Here is an 18,058-nt window from a genome sequence, read left to right as displayed (position 1 = left end):
CAGCAATATTCTAGCAGCCCTCTGCATATCATCATCATCATTATACCGCCGTTCATCTGAGCATCACAGGGTGGTTTACAGTACAAAAACACAAAAATACATAACATAATAACAAACTAAACAATAAAAAACCCACAGTTTAAAAGGCCTTATACATACAAACAGATGTAAAGAGTAATGGCATGTGCCTCTTTTTCTCTAGTGAAGTGTGCCAACTTAGTGCCAGAAGTAGGAATGAGGCCAACTTAGTGCCAGAAGTCAAGGTAAAGGTAAAGGTACCCCTGCCCGTACGGGCCAGTCTTGCCAGACTCTAGGGTTGTGCGCTCATCTCACTCTATAGGCCGGGAGCCAGTGCTGTCCGCAGACACTTCCGGGTCACGTGGCCAGCGTGACATCGCTGCTCTGGCAAGCCAGGGCAGCACACGGAACACTGTTTACCTTCCTGCTAGAAAGCGGTCCCTATTTATCTACTTGCACCCGAAGGTGCTTTCGAACTGCTAGGTTGGCAGGCGCTGGGACCGAACGACAGGAGCGCACCCCGCCGCAGGGATTCAAACCGCTGACCTTTCGATCGGCAAGTCCTAGGTGCTGAGGCTTTAACCCACAGCGCCACCTGCGTCCCTAGTGCCAGAAGTAGGAAATGCTAAACCAGGGGTCAGCAAACCTTTTCAGCAGGGAGCCGGTCCACTGTCCCTAAGACATTGTGGGGAGCCGGACTATATTTTTTTTTGGGGGGGGGAGAATGAATTCCTATGCCTGACAAATAATCCAGCACACATTCTACTCATGTAAAAACACCAGGCAGGCCCCACAAATAACCCAGAGGTGCGTTTTAAATAAAAGCACACATTCTACTCATGTAAAAACACACTGATTCCCGGACCGCCCATGGGCCGGATTGAGAAGGTGATTGGGCTGGATCTGGCCCTTGGGCCTTAGTTTGCCTACCCATGTGCTAAACGAATCATTTCCTCGTAATAGCTGCTGGCAAAGTTGCCTTCTCTGAGCTCTGTTCTGAAACACCGGCAATGTGGCAAGCGGAAAATAGGCAAACAATTTAATGGAATCGAAACTTCTGCCAAAAGGTAATGGAGCTGGCTGGCATACTCTACCAGGTAAGAGGAAGTAGAAATACTGACAATGTCACTACAATCTGCCTCTTTCGGTTGAACCGAGATAAACGACTGACCTCCAATAACTCTGAATGGTTACTGATGCACCGAGGGAGGAGCATAAAAGTTCCTCTTTTCAACAACAACAAAGGCTCAAATATTTTGAGTTGACCTGATTTCAAGCTTGATGAAATGAAAACTTTGTCATGTGGTGCAGATTCAAGGTTAGAGATGTTGCACCTGAACCGTTGCTGAGCATTGCTAGGTATTCTGGAACAGCTTTGAAGAAACCACGGATGGTGGCAGTAGAGATCATTTTCTTCCCAGAATTCCTGCTTCCTCCCACAATGGCCAATCACCTGTTTTCTTTCCATTTTGGGGACCAACTCTCTCCCCTGTTTCCTCCATGCACCTGCGTGTCACTTACAATATTTGACCAGGTGTAGATCTGCTTCTGGTGGCACTGTGGGTAAAACCTCAGCGCTTAGGGCTTGGCGATCGCATAGTCGGCGGTTCGAATCCCTGCGGCGGGGTGAGCTTCCGTCGTTCGGTCCCAGCTCCTGCCCACCTAGCAGTTCGAAAGCACTCTTAAGTGCAAGTAGATAAATAGGTACCACTTTATAGCGGGAAGGTAAACGGCATTTCCGTGTGCTGCGCTGGTGCCAGCTCGCCAGAGCAGCTTCGTCACGCTGGCCACGTGACCCGGAAGTGTCTCCGGACAGCGCTGGCCCCGGCCTCTTAAGTGAGATGGGCGCACAACCCTAGAGTCGGACACGACTGGCCCGTACCTTTACCTTTACCTTTAGATCTGCTTCTGGTCTGAAACAGCCTCTCTCTTTGCAGAATAAAACATGGTGAGGGCCTGGGCAGGCAAGCACGCATGCACACACACACACACACCCCTGGGTGACCTGGAGACATGCTCTGCCGCTGAGCTGAAGGCAGCCCATCATAATCCCTCACCCTGTTCTCCCAGTAGCCAGCCAGGGGAACACTTGGTATCATCCATTTTTACTTATTAAATCTGTATACTGCCCTTCACCAATAGATCTCAAGGTGGTTCACAGCATAAAAATACAAGGTAAAAACACAAAAGACGTAATACAGTGGTGCCCCGCAAGACGAATGCCTCGCAAGATGAAAAACTCGCTAGACGAAAGGGTTTTCCGTTTTTTGAGTCGTTCCGCAAGACGAATTTCCCTATGGGCTTGCTTCGCAAGACGAAACGTCTTGCGAGTTCTTGCGAGTTTGTTTCCTTTTTCTTAAAGCCGCTAAGCCGTTAATAGCCGCTAAGCCGCTAAGCCGTTAATAGCAGCTAAGCCGTTAATAGCCGTGCTTCGCAAGATGAAAAAACCGCAAGACGAAGAGACTCGTGGAACGGATTAATTTCGTCTTGCGAGGCACCACTGTAATAACAATAACCTCTGCCCAAAGTCCTCTTCCCCACTTGCCATTCCCAGCAACAGGTTTTCAGAGGTCAAGCATAGCCATATGGGCATCCCAGACTCTGGCAAATGCAAGATGGAGAAGGAACATTTTGGATCGTTGCCTGGAATGAAGGTGTGTCTGCGCCCCCTCATTCCCCCAACAAAGTAAGAAACGGTGAGACGCATGGCATTTGGCTGCAAGCAACACATCTGGCAGCAGTTTCCAAAGTGGTCTTTTGGGGAGTCACATGCAACCGAGGAGCCTCTTTGGGGGTCCTTTTGCAGCCTGGTGGGAGCAGAAGTGTCTCTTTTCACCACCACTCAGAATTTGGCGGTTTGGGTTTTATTTGCCACTGATGCTTATCTAAGTTCCGAATTAGGGCCCCGGTGACTTGTTCCCACTACTGGGCAACAACCGTCCAACCTCACTTGTAGACAAACATTAACAAAGAATAAATGAGCCCAAAGAGAGGAGGTTATAAATCAATCAGCCACAAGGACGCTGCCAAAAAGCAACTGCAGAGTCCCTTCTGGCATCAGCGCAGTTGCCATTAAAGCATCGAAGGAGGCCTGCATGTGGTTTTCTAAGGAGTGGGTGGTGAGAGGAGGAAGCGTTGGATAAAATACCCCTCCTCCTCTCCCCACAAACCAAAAAGGTCTTTAACAAACGTTGCAAACTGAAAATCATCAGCACATATCTAATATCAGCGGGGGGGGGGGGGATGTGCCATACAGTGGGTGCCTCTGCGCTAAAGACCCCACTCTTGTAGAAGCTCCAGCAGCTTCAGTGATGGCCTCATGACCTTATGGGCAGCCCCACACAGAGTGTATTGTACTAGTGCAGTGCCTGAATCACTCTGGTCAAGCTGTCTTAATGTCAGGCGGCAGTGGACCCAACCCTCATGGCAGGTCGCCAGGAATGGATAAGACAAGGAAAAGTTCTTACCAACTGCTTTTTATTCAATATTCACAGAGAGAGGCTTGGAAATGCAGCCTCTTGGAATAATAGCATTGCCCCGAGTGAGTCTCTACCCCCTCCCTCTCTCCCTTCATGTGTCATCACTATGGGTGCTGAGATGTGTCCTCTGCCTCTGAGCTCTCTGCTCTCCTACTTTCAATGCTTGCCAGGTTCTGGGAAGGAGTGGGGGGTCTGGAATGCTTTTTAAAGACACTGCATCCCATCAGCTGTCCCCCCTCTGGTGCTTATTCCTCCCCCTCTCCCATTATTTCTCAACCTTTCCCCTCATCTTCCTCTGAGCTGTGACCTCCCTCAAACCCCTGTTGTAATTCTGAACTATCTTCTTCTCCTCTGGAAGGCTGTTAGATTTCTGTTATGCCACTGTGCAGTTTTTGGAGTCACAAGACTCTGTTTACATTCCAGACTGTTGGAAGTCTCACGGGAGACGGGAGACAGATGTTGATGTTACTGGTTTCCTGTTTCTTCCTTCCAGTTGTTCACTGACTCTCACAGAGAGCAGATGCATGTTCTTTCTGTCCTGCATAGTTAGAAATAAACATAGTGATGTAGCACATATTTTTGGCTCCTTCTGCTGCTGTTTGGATACTCTGCATAATGGGAGTGTGCCTGAAGCCTCATTAAAGGCTTAGGTCATTAATCACCGTCAGAGCAGAGCCTCGATGGATTCTGAAGTACGATGTGGAGGAGAGCCATTTCAGCTCGGTCATACACAAGTTCCGACACAGGCTGGGGAGGCGGTCTCCACCATTCCTCCTCTTCCCAGTCCCTGACACTTAACCCAAGAATGGTAATACCTGGTGCATTAGCTAGAACAACGGTTGTCGGTTTGCTACGCCAAGTTTAAGGTTCCGCAGTTAGAATACTGAACTCTAAACAACTTGGGGCTGAGCATTGGGGACCAGAAGATAATTTGCAGCACCCCACAGCTCAGTTGTCCGAGAATGATAGAACTGTAGTGTTGGAAGGGACCCTGAGGGTGATCCCTGGTATGCAGAAATCCTGCCCACAGCAGCCACCCAATGCCACTCTCTGAAACTGCATCCATAAGTAAAAGCAGAATCACAGAAGGATGGCATCTTGGACAGCCACCCCACAGAATCAGGGTACCATGATCAGCAGTATTCAACGCCACTGAGAGGTCAAGCAACAGTGACATGGCTTCACTCCCCATCTGTCTCTCCCAGTAAAGGTCATCCATGAGGGTAACTGGGGCTCTGTGAGATGAGCTGGCTATGTGCCCTACAAGATGCTCCAGAATCCCACACAAAGTGGCATGTATCCCCCTCCCCCTCACTGGATAAGACAAAGGGGAAGAGCATTCGTTAAAAGTAGAAAGTTGGAAACAAACTGATGCTGGGGTTAAAAAGCCTCATGGGTCCATCAAAATCTGAAGGCATGGAAGAGATCCAGTCCCTCTTTCTGTTCTGCCAATAGGTGCCTACAGCCAGGCACTCGGGTGAAGAAGTATTTGGAGTGCCATTTTCCTTTCCTTATTTCTTAATGTACCCCAAAGGGCTGGAGTAAGTATGTGGTGCTGGTGGGGAGGCTAGTAACTTGTGGGTACCCACTCTTCATACAGTGGTACCTCAGGTTAAGTACTTAATTTGTTTCAGAGGTCCATTCTTAACCTGAAACTGTTCTTAACCTGAAGCACCACTTTAGCTAATGGGGCCTCCTGCTGCTGCCGCGCCGTCAGAGCACGATTTCTGTTCTCATCCTGAAGCAAAGTTCTTAACCTGAGGTACTATTTCTGGGTTAGCGGAGTCTGTAAACTGAAGTGTATGTAACCTGAAGCGCCTGTAACCTGAGGTAAAGGTAAAGGTACCCCTGCCCGTACGGGCCAGTCTTGACAGACTCTAGGGTTGTGCGCTCATCTCACTCTATAGGCCGGGAGCCAGCGCTGTCCAAAGACACTTCCGGGTCACGTGGCCAGCGTGACAAGCTGCATCTGGCGAGCCAGCGCAGCACACGGAATGCCGTTTACCTTCCCGCTAGTAAGTGGTCCCTATTTATCTACTTGCACCCGGGGGTGCTTTCGAACTGCTAGGTTGGCAGGCGCTGGGACCGAACGACGGGAGTGCACCCCACCGCGGGGATTCGAACTGCTGACCATGCGATCGGCAAGCCCTAGGCGCTGAGGCTTTTACCCACAGCGCCACCTGCGTCCCCTGTAATCCGAGGTACTGCTGTACAATAAAATCCCTGCACTGCATAAGGGGAGCAGTCTCCCGCAGACATTCTGCTACAGAGCTTAAGCAGAAGGCAATGTTGCACCTGACTGAAATCATTGGCGGGCGCAGACGATCAAATTAATTATGCAATAATAACAGGATCCACTGCACCACATTACAGTTTCATCCTAGGTCATAAAACATATTTATGGTACAATGTCTGATGATCAGTGATTCCATCCAGTGTCCCCAAGCTTTGATTGCAGCTTTTTTTTATTATTATTCTTGCTGGGCTGATGCCAGATAATCTGCCAGGAAAAAGTGACTTTGGGGGAGAGAGTGTATTTGGAGGAGAGCATGCGGAAATGACAGAGAGGAGGGACAATGTACCCCACCCTTCCTAAGCCCTCTCACAATTCACCTGAGGGTGCGGCAGACCCGCCCCTTTATATTGCAGCAGATTCTTGGCCAGTCTAGTTGAAGAAGACCAGGGAACGGGCGCTGGCTGAGAGACCCTGGAAGCAGAGGCACCGTGCAAGTCAGAGGAGGTACAGAGAGTCCCAGCTGGCCGAATGCAGTCTTGGCATCTCCTCCTTGCATCACCATGGCACAGAGTGGGGCAAGGCAGGAAGCCTCCCCCATTCCCAGCACCCCTTCCTCCTGGAAGCAGTACAAGACCGGCTCTTGGCAGCAAAAGTGAATTCTGCTATCATTTTTGAGAGCGGTGATTGATTGTTGCCTTTAACGTATTGCTTTAATTACCTGTCCAAGGCTGGGAATATTTCAAGCTGCAGTGGCATTCATTTCCTAACTTGTTACTAAAATACAAATGTCAGCACAAGCCTTCTCCATAGGCCAGCGAGGGAACAGGGTGGTGACGCCCAGTGGCGTAGTGTGGGGGGTGCAGGGGGGGCGGCCACACCAGGCGCAACATCTGGGGGTTAGGGTTAGGGTGCGCAAATCCATGGGTTGGGGGCGCAAATCCACGGGTTAGGGGACGCAAATTACTTGCCTTGCCCCGGGTGCTGACAACCCATGCTACGCCACTGGTGACGCCCATCTCTCTCTTTCCCCAAAGGCTGCCTTAGAACATTGTCAGAGCCTTGGTGTGAACCCCAAAGTGGCTGAAGGGGAACCTAGGTCCTCATTTGACCTCTTCTTGCAACTTGAAGAAGAAACAGCGTTTGGATTTGATATCCCGCTTTATCACTACCCGAAGGAGTCTCGAAGCTGCTAACATTCTCCTTTCCCTTCACCCCCCACAACAAACACACTGTGAGGTAAGTGGGGCTGAGAGACTTCAAAGAAGTGTGACTGGCCCAAGGTCACCCAGCAGCTGCATGTGGAGGAGTGGGGAATCGAACCCAGTTCCCCAGATTATGAATCTACTGCTCTTAACCACTGCACCACACTGGCTCTCAACTTGCTCATTGAGGGGGCATTAAAGGGTGCTGAAAGATATTCTGAACTTTCCAAATGAGGGCAGAAGCCCAAAGAAATGGTTCAAGATTTAAAAAAAATATTTGAGCAGATAGAAGGCTGCAGTGTGCTGTAGCAAAAATGTGTGCTGGCTTAGAGATGCTCTAAAACATCAAGTTGGAGAGGAGAACACACAGGAGGCAATCGGGATTTCACCAGACATGTGTGGAAACCTGCATTTCTCTCTAATGACACCCATACCATAGAACAACAAATGCAAAAGAGGCATTTAAAATGGATTAAAGGCCACGACTGGACCTAATGGTCAGGGGTCCCTTTACCTTTACTAAAGGGCTCCTCAGCCAAGAGTGACAAATCCACTTTTTTAAAAAAGCCCTGGACCTTTTTGTAGTTGGGAAAGGATGGACAACAGCATTGAAAACCATGAGGTGAATTAGTGGCTAGAAGGAAGGTGTGTCAGCACCCCGCAGGCAAATTAGGATGAATGCTCTCTGCCATATAACCATCCAGTAAAAAAATCTGAACAAATGCTCAATAAAGATGGCCTAACCTCCACGTAAGCTGTGGGCCAGCAAAATGCTGAAAATCGCCCTATCTATTAATGTTTTTTATTATGTTTTGCAAATACTTGTAAACTTATTTTGTTCCAGTTTATATGTTGTAAGCCAGGTAGCTATACCCTAAGAAAGAGTGAATAATATTCAAATAAATGAAATAAGCAAATCAGAACAAATGTTCAGTAGGTTGTCCGAAGGGGTCCAGAATCTACCTGGTTTGAACTTCAGCTGAGAAATGGAGCCTAAAATACCTTTTGAGCCTTTTTGGTGGCATCAGTGCAGGATTAATGCAGGAAAGAAACCTAAATGTCAAGCTTTACATTTGCATAACAGGCTAACTGGAGGAACTGCTTTGAGGGTCATGTGTGAAGTTTGCGCTGTAAGACAGTGTTAAAGAGGATTCCCTGTTTAGGGAAGTTTTTAATGTGTGATGTTTTATTGTATTTTTAATTTTCTGTTCGGAGCTGCCCAGAGTGGCTGGGGAAACACAGCCAGATGGGCAGAGTATAAGTAATAAATTTTATTTTTATTATTTTATTATTATTATTATTATTATTATTATTATTATTATTATTATTATTATTCCCTCTCAGATTCATTCCAATGCAGAAACTAGTTCTGCAGGTTTCCTTTGCTTTCCATGTGATGATGTGGAAAAACTGGACCTTGGCCTGAGAAATTCCAATGACCAGCCCTAAATGTGCATTTTCATTATCGTAACCCATTGGATAATGCTAGTGTTGAGCATCTCCCTTCCTTGCTTTCATGCCCAAACAAGTTTCTAAACGCCCTTTAATTTTTAAAAATCCATAGAAGAACGGTCCTTTATCCTCACAAATGCTCACATAGCTAAGGAAGACGACACTGACTTGGAACAGCGCATCGCCCCCAGTTCTTGATTCAAGGGCATTTTCCTTTGGGGCTGAGATTAATGGCCAAGCTGCTGAAGTCACCTCCTCTAGTCCATTTCTCATGTTCCATAGTTATGTGGGATTAGCAGAAGCTGCTACAGCAGGAAATTAGAAAACCAGAGCAGGCTTTTCAGCAAAGCAGGCCAGCTCCCGCACCCACCTCAATTATCCTGCCAGGTGGTTTACTACCAGGCCCTGCCCAGGCTGCTGGTTTTACCCTTCACTCTTCATAGCCTACGAGGAGACCATCTCCTCCACCACCAACTCTGTGCAGTACCACTGGTAGCAACAGGCACCCCATTCTGTTGCCCTCTCTGTGCTTGCCACCACCCATGTATAGGGCACTGAGGGCATATGGGGCTCAGAGTCCCCACTACCTTACATTGGCCTCCTTAGGAGTAGGAAAACAGCCAGCTGAATTCCTAGTCTCCTGCCTGGCAACCCCAACCCATCTCCCCTTGTGCTTTCGACGGTGCTTGGACCACCACCAGTGGCATGACTCCAATGGTCCAAGCAATGGGTCAGGGAACAATCAGCCCAGGACAGCCCAGAAATTCAGCAGTTTTGAACAGAGTACTGTATAGAAAACAGAGAAATGTGGAGATACAGTGAGAATGTAAATCAAAGTATATTTAAAAAACTAAAAAATCTATGCCAGACCAGAATCCTGGTCTTCTCTTCCTACACTAGGCCACTATCTTGGCAGTTCCAGGTTGAGCAGCCCAAGAGGGAGGAAGGTGGTGGGAACCATCCTAATTTAAAGGATATGCAGCCACCCCCCTTTGCTCCCCAGTGCCCCCAAACCTATAAAAACATTACAGTCATACCTCGGGTTAAAGTAGCTTTGGGTTGAGTGCTTTCGGGTTGCGCTCTGCGGTGACCCGGAAGTAGCGGAACCCGCTATTTCCGGGTTTCGCCGCTCACGCATGCTCAGATGCTCAAAATGACGTCACACGCATGCAGAGAAGTGGCGAATTGCAACCCACACACGTGCAGACGTGGGTTGCATTCTGCTCTGGATGCGAATGGGGCTCTGGAACGGATCCCGTTCACATCCAGAGGTACCACTGTATTCAGAATTGTGGTTTACCCAACCCACTAAGTAACAGCAACGATTAATTGCACATTTATTCAAAATCCAATTAAAAGTATTTTGTTTAATTAATTGAACAAAACTGATGGACTTGATTGAGCGACACCAGCCAGCTTTTCAAAGTCTGATACTCATTTACACCTCCAGCCCTCCCTCCCTCGGCATCACCTCTTAGCCCAATGCACACCCCGCTCAGTTTTGCAGATCAAGGCTCCTGTCAGAAAAGGGGCTGAGGGGTTGGCTCCCTCTGCTTGTTCTACAGCAAGGCATGGGGAACTGGTGACCCTCCAGAAGGTGCTGGACTGCAACCACCTCTGACCACTGGCATTGCAGAGGTGAGGTCAGACCCCAAATGGTGGCAGGTGGAGGTGGAGATGCGTAGTCAGTTAGCATTTCCATTGGAAAGGCTAAATTCTTGTCACCGTGATTTCCTTGTGGCATGGAGTTCCATAGTTCAGTGTTCCCTGAGCTAAGTACAGACATTGGGCTCTGGAGGGATGGCGACACAGCCTCCTCATTTAAGACAGAATTTGCTGATCCAGAGGATCTAAGTAGGAAAGTCCATGTTTTACATTCCCCCTCTCCATGCCTCTCAATGTGTTTTTATTAGTCCACTGTGATTTCCCCCCTCTCCTTCTCCTCTCACATGTGAGCTATACTCTACTCAGATGGGCGGTGTATAAATAATATAATTATTATTACTATTATTACTACTACTCCACCACCCATTGCCAGTTTATTTCACATCTCCTCTCCTTTCCACTTACATTCCCTTCCTCTCTCTATCTCCTTTCCTTCATCCCAGGTGAAAATAGGAAGCTTTTCTCTCTTCATCTTAATTCCTCCAGCACTGGGCCTTTTTCCAGCGGAAGACGAAGACCAAGGGTCAGCAAACTTTTCCAGCAGGGGGCTGGTCCACTGTCCCTCAGACCTTGTGGGGGGCTGGACTATATTTTGGAAAAGAAAGAACCAATTCCTATGCCCCACAAATAACCCAGAGATGCATTTTAAATAAAAGGACACTTTCTACTCATGTAAAAACATGCTGATTCCCGGACCATCCGTGGGCCGGATTGAGAAGGCAATTGGGCCTTAGTTTGCCTACCCATGATGAAGAGGACCTTCTCCACCTGAAGGACCTGCCCCCTATACTCAGCCCGTGCTGGCACCTGTGCAATAGAAAGGCTAGGCAGCCAGCCAGGTGGACTTAGGAGCATCAATACAGTGAGTCAGGGGTGCCAACTTGAATAAAATATTGAGGACCCAGGTAAGCCCCACCCCACATAATAGATCGAATGACCTGGTGCATGCACATCATTTTAATGTCAATGCCCATTAACTGGGGGGCCACCCCCTCAAATATTTATGGGGGGGGCCAAATAATAATAATAATAATTTATTATTTATACCCCGCCCATCTGGCTGGGTTTCCCCAGCCACTCTAAAATACAACAACCTATTAAACATTAAAAGCTTCCCTAAACAGGGCTGCCTTCAGATGTCTTCTAAAAGTTTTGTAGTTATTTTCTCTTTGACATCTGGTGGGAGGGTGTTCCACAAGGCGGGCGCCACTACCGAGAAGGCCCTCTGCCTGGTTACCTGTAGCTTTGCTTCTCGCAGTGAGGGAACCGCCAGAAGGCCCTCGGCGGTGGACCTCAGTGTTCAAGCTGGACGATGGAGGTGGAGACGCTCCTTCAGGGAGGGACCTCGGCCCCTAGAAGCTGGCTCCTAGGCACTTAGTCAAGCCATTGATTTACCTAGCTCAGCATGGGCAGTGAGTGGTTTCCGGCAGGGTTATCTGGCAGCCCTGCCTGGAGGTACCCGGACTGACACTTGGACCTTGTGCCTGCGAAGGAGATGCTCTGTTACTGAGCAGGCAGGGAGCCCTGAAACCCAGCTGAAGGAGGCGAGGGCAGAGGCCCTGGAAAAACCCACCCTTTGCTGCGGAAGCTTCTGCAGTTCCTGGCTTGAGTGGAAGTCGGAGCAGACCCAGCGGAAAGCAGCGGCAGGATTTCGCCTTTCTCTGAAGAAGCTGCCTGGGGGAGGGGGAGGGGCGCGTTCAACGTCACCGGGGAAACCTTGCCAGGAACAAAAACGCAAAGCCGCACCTCCGCACCCAGTCCAGGTTTCTTTTATAGCGCAACCGAAAGAAATAGACCCCGTTTAGTGCAATTGTCTGGAAAGACCAAGAGGAGACACGAATTTAAATGCTTGCGAAATGCGCAGATAGGATCCTCGGTCTTTATTCCTATTTCAAGGATTCCGCCCCATTCGCTGCCCAGTGAAACTTTTCCAGGGAAGGGGAAGAAGAAGGAGGAGGAGGAGGAGGAGGAGAAACCCCGATGTTCTTGCTCGCTCCCCCCCCCCCCCATTATCCCCCAAGGGACCCTTTCTTGTTGTGCCCCCCTCCTAGTCAGTTGGGGATAGCCATTTCTTCCTTTCGGTTTGCCAGGCTCTCTCCGGGAAAGGGCAACTTGGCCAAACTTTTCATCACCTGCCCGGCCCAGCCCCCCTCCCTGGGCCTTTCTCCGGGCAGTTAAGCCACAGCTAAGCCTAGGAGATGGCGGGCTGGGAGACGCTGGATGGGCGCTGGAAGCCGCCTCCTTGTCATTCTGGGCCACCTGGGCTGCCTGGCAGGGCGCTGAGAGCAGCTTGGAGGGGCGGTTGCGGGGGGGGGGGGAGAGAGAGAGAGAGACCTCGGCAGATGCCACGTGCTTCGGACCACTGGAAAAAGCCGAGAGGTGGAAATGAGGGAAGCGAAGGGGCGAGTTGCTGCTGCTGCTGCTGCGGGATCTTAATCGGCCCGATAATTCTTCCCTTAAATGCCGGAGAGCGAGTTATAATCCGGAGGCGAAATTTAATTTGCATTGCCTGGAGTAATTTACGACGTTTCGAACTGATGTTCATACATCAATATCAATCGGCGCAGATTTTTGCCACTTAGGAAGATCATCTCGCCTTTAAAACCTGCACAAAATAAAATCGATCGTGGGTGCATTTGCCGCAGATTGCTTGGCTTGGCTCTCTGCTCGAAGCCAGGAAAAGCGGCGGCGGGGCGAGGGAAGGCGGTCCAGAACCTGCCCGGCCCTCCCCGAGGAGCCACCGGGGAGGAAGGAGAAAGCCTTCCTCGAAGACAGACCTCTGGGCCGCCGGCACCGCGGGGAAGCCTCCTCGGACGCCGCAGGCACCTTCTCTGCTGCGTCTCGGGGGTGTCACCGCCTCGTGGCCACAATCCGCCCTGGAGCTGCCCGGGGCTGGTGGAGCAAAAATGGCCAAGCAGGGAGCTTCAGGCTCCTCACTCGTCGTCCGTTCCCCGCAGAATGATCAGGGGAGAAGCGGGGTAGGAAATCCCGTAGTCTTATACAGCCTCGGCTGTAACATATAGGATGGACTCATAATTATTATATAATAAAAATAACGAAATGTATTTCATAACTGCATTACAAAAATACATGCAACCTCCCAGTTCCAGCCACGAGGATTGCTTTGCGCGCGCGCACCGACTTCCCTCTCGAGGAAAGGGCGTATCGAGTGATTCCGAGATCAAGGGTTGTTTCCTTCCAGTATCGATCTATGCAAATCCCCTCCCAATAATCGAAGGGGAATCTCTTCTCTCTCCGCCCAGCCGCCCTCCTCACAGAAGCAGCCTCTTGGCAGCAGGAGAGCCGTCCAAAGTGCCTCCAGCCGGGCACTCCTGAAAGGCAGGACGGAGCCGTGGGTGATGCTTTGCGCTTTGCGCAACTTTTGCCGCATCCTTCCACGACTTTTCCCGGCAAGCGCTGTTCTTGCTTGTGAGCCTCGACTGCTCGGGTCTCCTCGGCGGCTTGGACTTCCCCCAGTCAAAGGGTCATTTCGCCAGCCTCAGTTTTGCGGGCTGTTAAAAGCTTTTGCCGGGTTGCAGGCAGCAGGCCGAGCCCGGAGGGAAACAAGAACTGTCTTCCAGGGCGAGAAGCCAGCGCCTCCAAAAGCCAGAAACTTCCTCGGCTCTTCCAGGCGCCGCTGCTCTGAAGCGCAAAGGCGCCACCTGCGCGGGACCTGCGCGCTCCTCCACCACCGCGCCAGGCCAGCCTTTCACCAGGGAGTTCAGCCCGAACAGCTCGCCTCGTTTCTCTTTCCATCCACACAGGCGAGAGACCCTGCAGAGAGAGAGCCAGCTGTGCCCAACGCCTCTCCTGCGTAACAGAGACCTGCGGGGTCAAGGAGGCGGAAGAAGCCCCTTCCCAGGCCAGCCTTTCGCCTGACCCTCCTCGCCCTCGGAGGTGCCAGCTAGGGAAGCTCCCGACTTTGGCTTCTGGAAAATTTTGTGGGCAAACCGTTGGCTATTACTGTATTTGCTGAAAAGCAAAGCAAAAGAACACGCCTAAAGCAAGAGGCGGGCGGGAGGTCCAAATATCAACACAGTAACGAGCTCTGTTTGCAAGGAATGGTGCACTGAACGCGATCCAAAGGGACCTGCAGCCACCAGCTTGGACATTAATCCGGACAGACTGGAAGACACTCCGCGGCGCACGCGTGAAGAGGAGGCCTCCACGCGAGAAGGAGCAGGGCAGCAGGAGGACCGAGGACGTTTAGGTGAAAACGCCAGAGCTGCAGCCACCGGCCGCCGCCTCTTGCAGTGGCCACACGTGTGTGTGTGTGTGTGTGTGTCTGCCGCAGCCCCTTGGCACAACCGTGCGGCTCCGGGCGCGAGGAGAGCGCGTGGAAAACGCTTTCGGCTGGAGGGGGGGCTTTCCACGTGGCCCCGATTCCTACCCCATCCTGACGCGCCACGAAGCGCTGTAGGCCAGCTCTGCGCCTCGGAAGACCAGCCGGATCCGCGGCCAGGGAGCGACAAGAAAAAAAGGCTGCGCGGAGAGGTCCCTCCCTCGCTCCTGAAGGCACCGCAACGACACTACACACCCCTCTCCCCCAGTGGCCACCCACCCACCCACTCCATCCTCAATCTTCGGGCTGGTGGGCCTTTGTTTGGGAACGGTGCAGGGGGCGTTTTGGCCGAGCTGGCCGAAGGGGAACAAAGCCGAGAGAGCCCCTTGCGTGTGCAGCCCCCCACCTCGCCTCGGCCCGCTGCTGCCTCCCTCCCACCCCATCCCCACCGCTCACCTGCCAGCCTGAGCGCGGACATCCTCTGGAATTCGGGCTCCTGTAGCCACTTCCACATCCTGCGGAAAGTCTCTCTGCCGGACTTGAGCTTGCTCCAGGGCTTGGGGTTCCTCAGCAGGTCCGAAAGCGTCCCCTGGGAGCGGCAGAGGACGCGCTGGGCGAAGATGGCTTGCGGGATGCTGTAGCGCTTGAGCTCGGTGGTGATCCTCTGGGCGACTTCTTTGGTGTTGATCTCCTCCATCTGCCCCGAGCCGCTCCCGCCGCCGTTGACCTGCCCGGAGGCCGCCGCCGCCGCTCCCGCCGCCGCCGCCCCCGGGTGGGCTTCCCGGGGTCCGGCACCCAGGATCTGCCCGTGGCCCGGCGCGCTCAGGTGGGCGTGGGGGTGGTGCGGGATCCCGTGGAGAGGCCCCATGCCGGGAGCCGAGGTCGGTGTCAGGTGCTGCTCGCCGTGCCTGGCCAGCAGGGCAGGGTGATGCGCTTCGTAGCCGTTGGGGGCCAGCATCTTCTCGGCGGCGGCGGCGGCGGCTCCCGGGTGAGCGTAGTGGGGGAGCCCTTGCTGGGAGCCGTGCAGCCCGCCCAGGCCGGAGCCGGAGAGCGGAGAGAGGCGCTGCCCCATGCCGGGGACGTCTTTGGCGTGGTAGGGCGAGTACAGGTTGTTCATGGACGCGGCCAGGCTCCTTTCGTCCCGCATGAGGGTGAAGCTCCCGCTCACGTTGCCCGACAGCCGCTGGTGAGGATGATGAGGGTGCTGAGACGGGTGGTGGGGGTGGTGGGGGTGATGGTGATGGTGGGGGAATTTGTCCGCCACGGTGGAGATGGGCGGGAGCGGCTGCAGGGGCGTCAGGGTGGTGTAAGTGCTGCTCATGCTCAGGCCAGGCGGGGTCTCGCAAGCCATGGTGATGGTGGGGTGCAGAGGGCCGCCCAAAGGGTGCTCCGCGCCGCTCCGGTGGTGCGCGTAGTCCCCTCCGTCCAGGAGGGCGGCCATGCCCAGCGGGCGGGCGCCGTGGGCCAAGGGGTTGCTCTGGCCGCCGCCGCCGCCGCGGGGGTGGGCGCTCCGGAGCAGGTCGGGGCCCGGCTCATGGCTCACCCCGTGGAGGTCGCCCAGAGTCTCCATCGCCAGTTGGGTGTTCATGGTGGCCGCGTGGGCGGGCGGGCGGCGCGCACATCTATCTGGCTTGGGGTGGCCCGCGAGGCACCGAGGAAGCGCTTCCCTTTGCCGGCTCGCCTGCAACGCCGGCACCTTCCCTGCCCCCGAGGCCGCTCCGAAGCTCGCTCGCTGGCTGGCTCGCCCGGCCTGGGATGTTGCTGGCTAGAATTTGGGTTTTATTCCAGGAGGGAGACGCGGCTGGGGGGAGGGCTTCCTTTGGTGTTGGGAATGAGCTCCCGGCAAATGCCTCCCCGCCGGTCTCCCTACAACAGCCTCAGCCGCGCCGCCAGTCGGGCTCCGTGCGCCTCCCTCGCCATCGCCAGCTCTCCCGCTTACTGTTTCAGTGGCTTTGGTGACGGGCTCCGCGGTTGCAGCTGCCGGGGTTGGGAGAATGCGGACATGCGCGCTGGGGACTCACGCAGCGCCTCCCCCTTCTCTCCCTCTCTCCGCCCCCCCCCCCCGGCCACCTGCGCGCGCGCGCGCCAGGACCCACACACTCACACGTGCCTGCTGCTGGCGCGCCCGCAAGACCGGCTAGCCCAGCTTACTCTGGGCTGCTGCGCGCTCGCGTCGGAGGCTGAGAGTGCCAGGCACTGACCAAGAATGTGTGTCGGGGTGTGTCCATGGAGGAGGACCCCCGGAAAGGCCGGCCCTTATTCTCCCCCCGCCCGTCCCAGGCTTGGGACTGTCCCCAACTTCCCGTGGGTCGTGGCTCATCTTGCCCTGAGCTCCACGAGAAGGCAGCGTCTCCCTCCGGCGCCGCTGGGTGCTCCATCCCCTCGGCCACTTCTCTAGCAGAGAAGCTGCGCGCAGCTCCGGGCGGCGGATGGGAAGACCCCCTCGCGGGTTTTTCACGCCTGGAGAGCGCCGGTTCGGAGCGGGTCGCAGTCTCCGCTGTTGCCGGCCGAGCAGGAGCGCCGAAGAACCAAGAATGGGCGGGGACGAAGGCAGACGAAGCCGGGAAGAGGGAGTCAGAGGCGCCCCCTGGTCCCTCCTTCGCCTTCAAGAAGGCTGCCATCCCGTGCCACACATTTACCTGGGAGGAGGTCCCCCTAGAAGTCAGTAGGCGGGGGAAGGGTAGCTTTCTTTGGCAACCCTTTTATTTAGCACCGTATTACCAACACTGACTGGCAGCAGCGGCTGTCCAGAGGTTCAGGCAGGGTCCAGGGGGCCTCCGCAGGAGATTCCGGCGAGAATTGTACCTGGGACGCACAGCAGGCGCTCCTCCCACTGAGCCACCATGGGCGTAGCCAGGATTTATTTTAGGGGGGCAGGCTTTATGTTAAGGTGGAGCAAAACCGAGTTATCTGCGACGCAATTGGTCAGTTAGATAAATATTTTTATATATTTGCTTGATTTAGGGGGGCAGCTGCCCCCCTGCACTCCCCTGGCTACGCCCGTGTGAGCCACAGGGCCCTCCCCCTCCCCTTCAGGCTGGTGTCCCTCCTCTCTCTGGCATCTCCTTCCAAAGAGTGCGGGGGTACCTGCCGCCCCTCCCCTGCTTTATTTTCACAACAACCCCATGGGGTAGGCTTGGGGCTGGAACCGGCTCACAAGCGTCCAGACATCCACTCCTCCATCTCACGCGGGCGGCTTGTGGTTGGTCTCTGCCCCTTTCTGTCACTAGAAAGAGCACTGAAAAGAAGTCATCGAAGCTTCCTCGAGTGGCTTCCCGCCCACGCTTCCTGAGTCCACCAACCTCTCTCTAAACCAAGCGGTGCGAGATATCAGGGCTTCCAGGGGCTTACCTAGCTTTGAAAGGACCTTGCACAGCGCACTTCCTCCCAGACAAACTCGTAACAGTATGGGAAACGTTTTTTGATTCAGAGCGCCAGGTTGGAGGAATGAGCCTTTGTTGCCTCCACCTTACATGTTTAAAGAGTTTTCAGCCAACTTTGAAACACATGACTTTCCCCCCAGGGAATCCTGGGAAGTGTAGTCCTCTTTGCAAGGGTGCTTCAGTTGTGGTGGAGGAACATGTGGGATGGGCTTTAATGGGTAGGAGAGGATATATTAACTGCAATTCATTCCTCCAGGTGTCCACATGTGTGGGTTGAACAGAGTTTCAAAATTCCCTTCATTGGCAGCAAAATTTAAAGCATAGGAATCAGGCTGTAAAAC

The 18,058-nt window shown here is 53.2% G+C and overlaps 1 protein-coding gene across 1 annotated transcript in view; it reads right to left on the bottom strand.

The window, feature by feature from the left end:
- The window catches only part of ONECUT1 (one cut homeobox 1), a 30,633-nt gene extending 14,285 nt beyond the window's left edge, over positions 1-16,348 (bottom strand). The window contains exon 1 of the mRNA XM_028706938.2: positions 14,791-16,348. Within this exon, the coding sequence (XP_028562771.2) occupies positions 14,791-15,922 (1,132 nt within the window). The 5' untranslated portion in view covers positions 15,923-16,348. The remainder of the gene's footprint in view (positions 1-14,790) is intronic.
- Positions 16,349-18,058: the final 1,710 nt, after the last annotated feature.

The sequence above is a fragment of the Podarcis muralis genome, chromosome 14 (genome assembly GCF_964188315.1).
Source record: "Podarcis muralis chromosome 14, rPodMur119.hap1.1, whole genome shotgun sequence".
NCBI lineage: Eukaryota > Metazoa > Chordata > Lepidosauria > Squamata > Lacertidae > Podarcis > Podarcis muralis.
The sequence above is the reverse complement of the archived record's forward strand: the minus strand, read 5'-3'. Positions and strand labels throughout refer to the sequence as shown.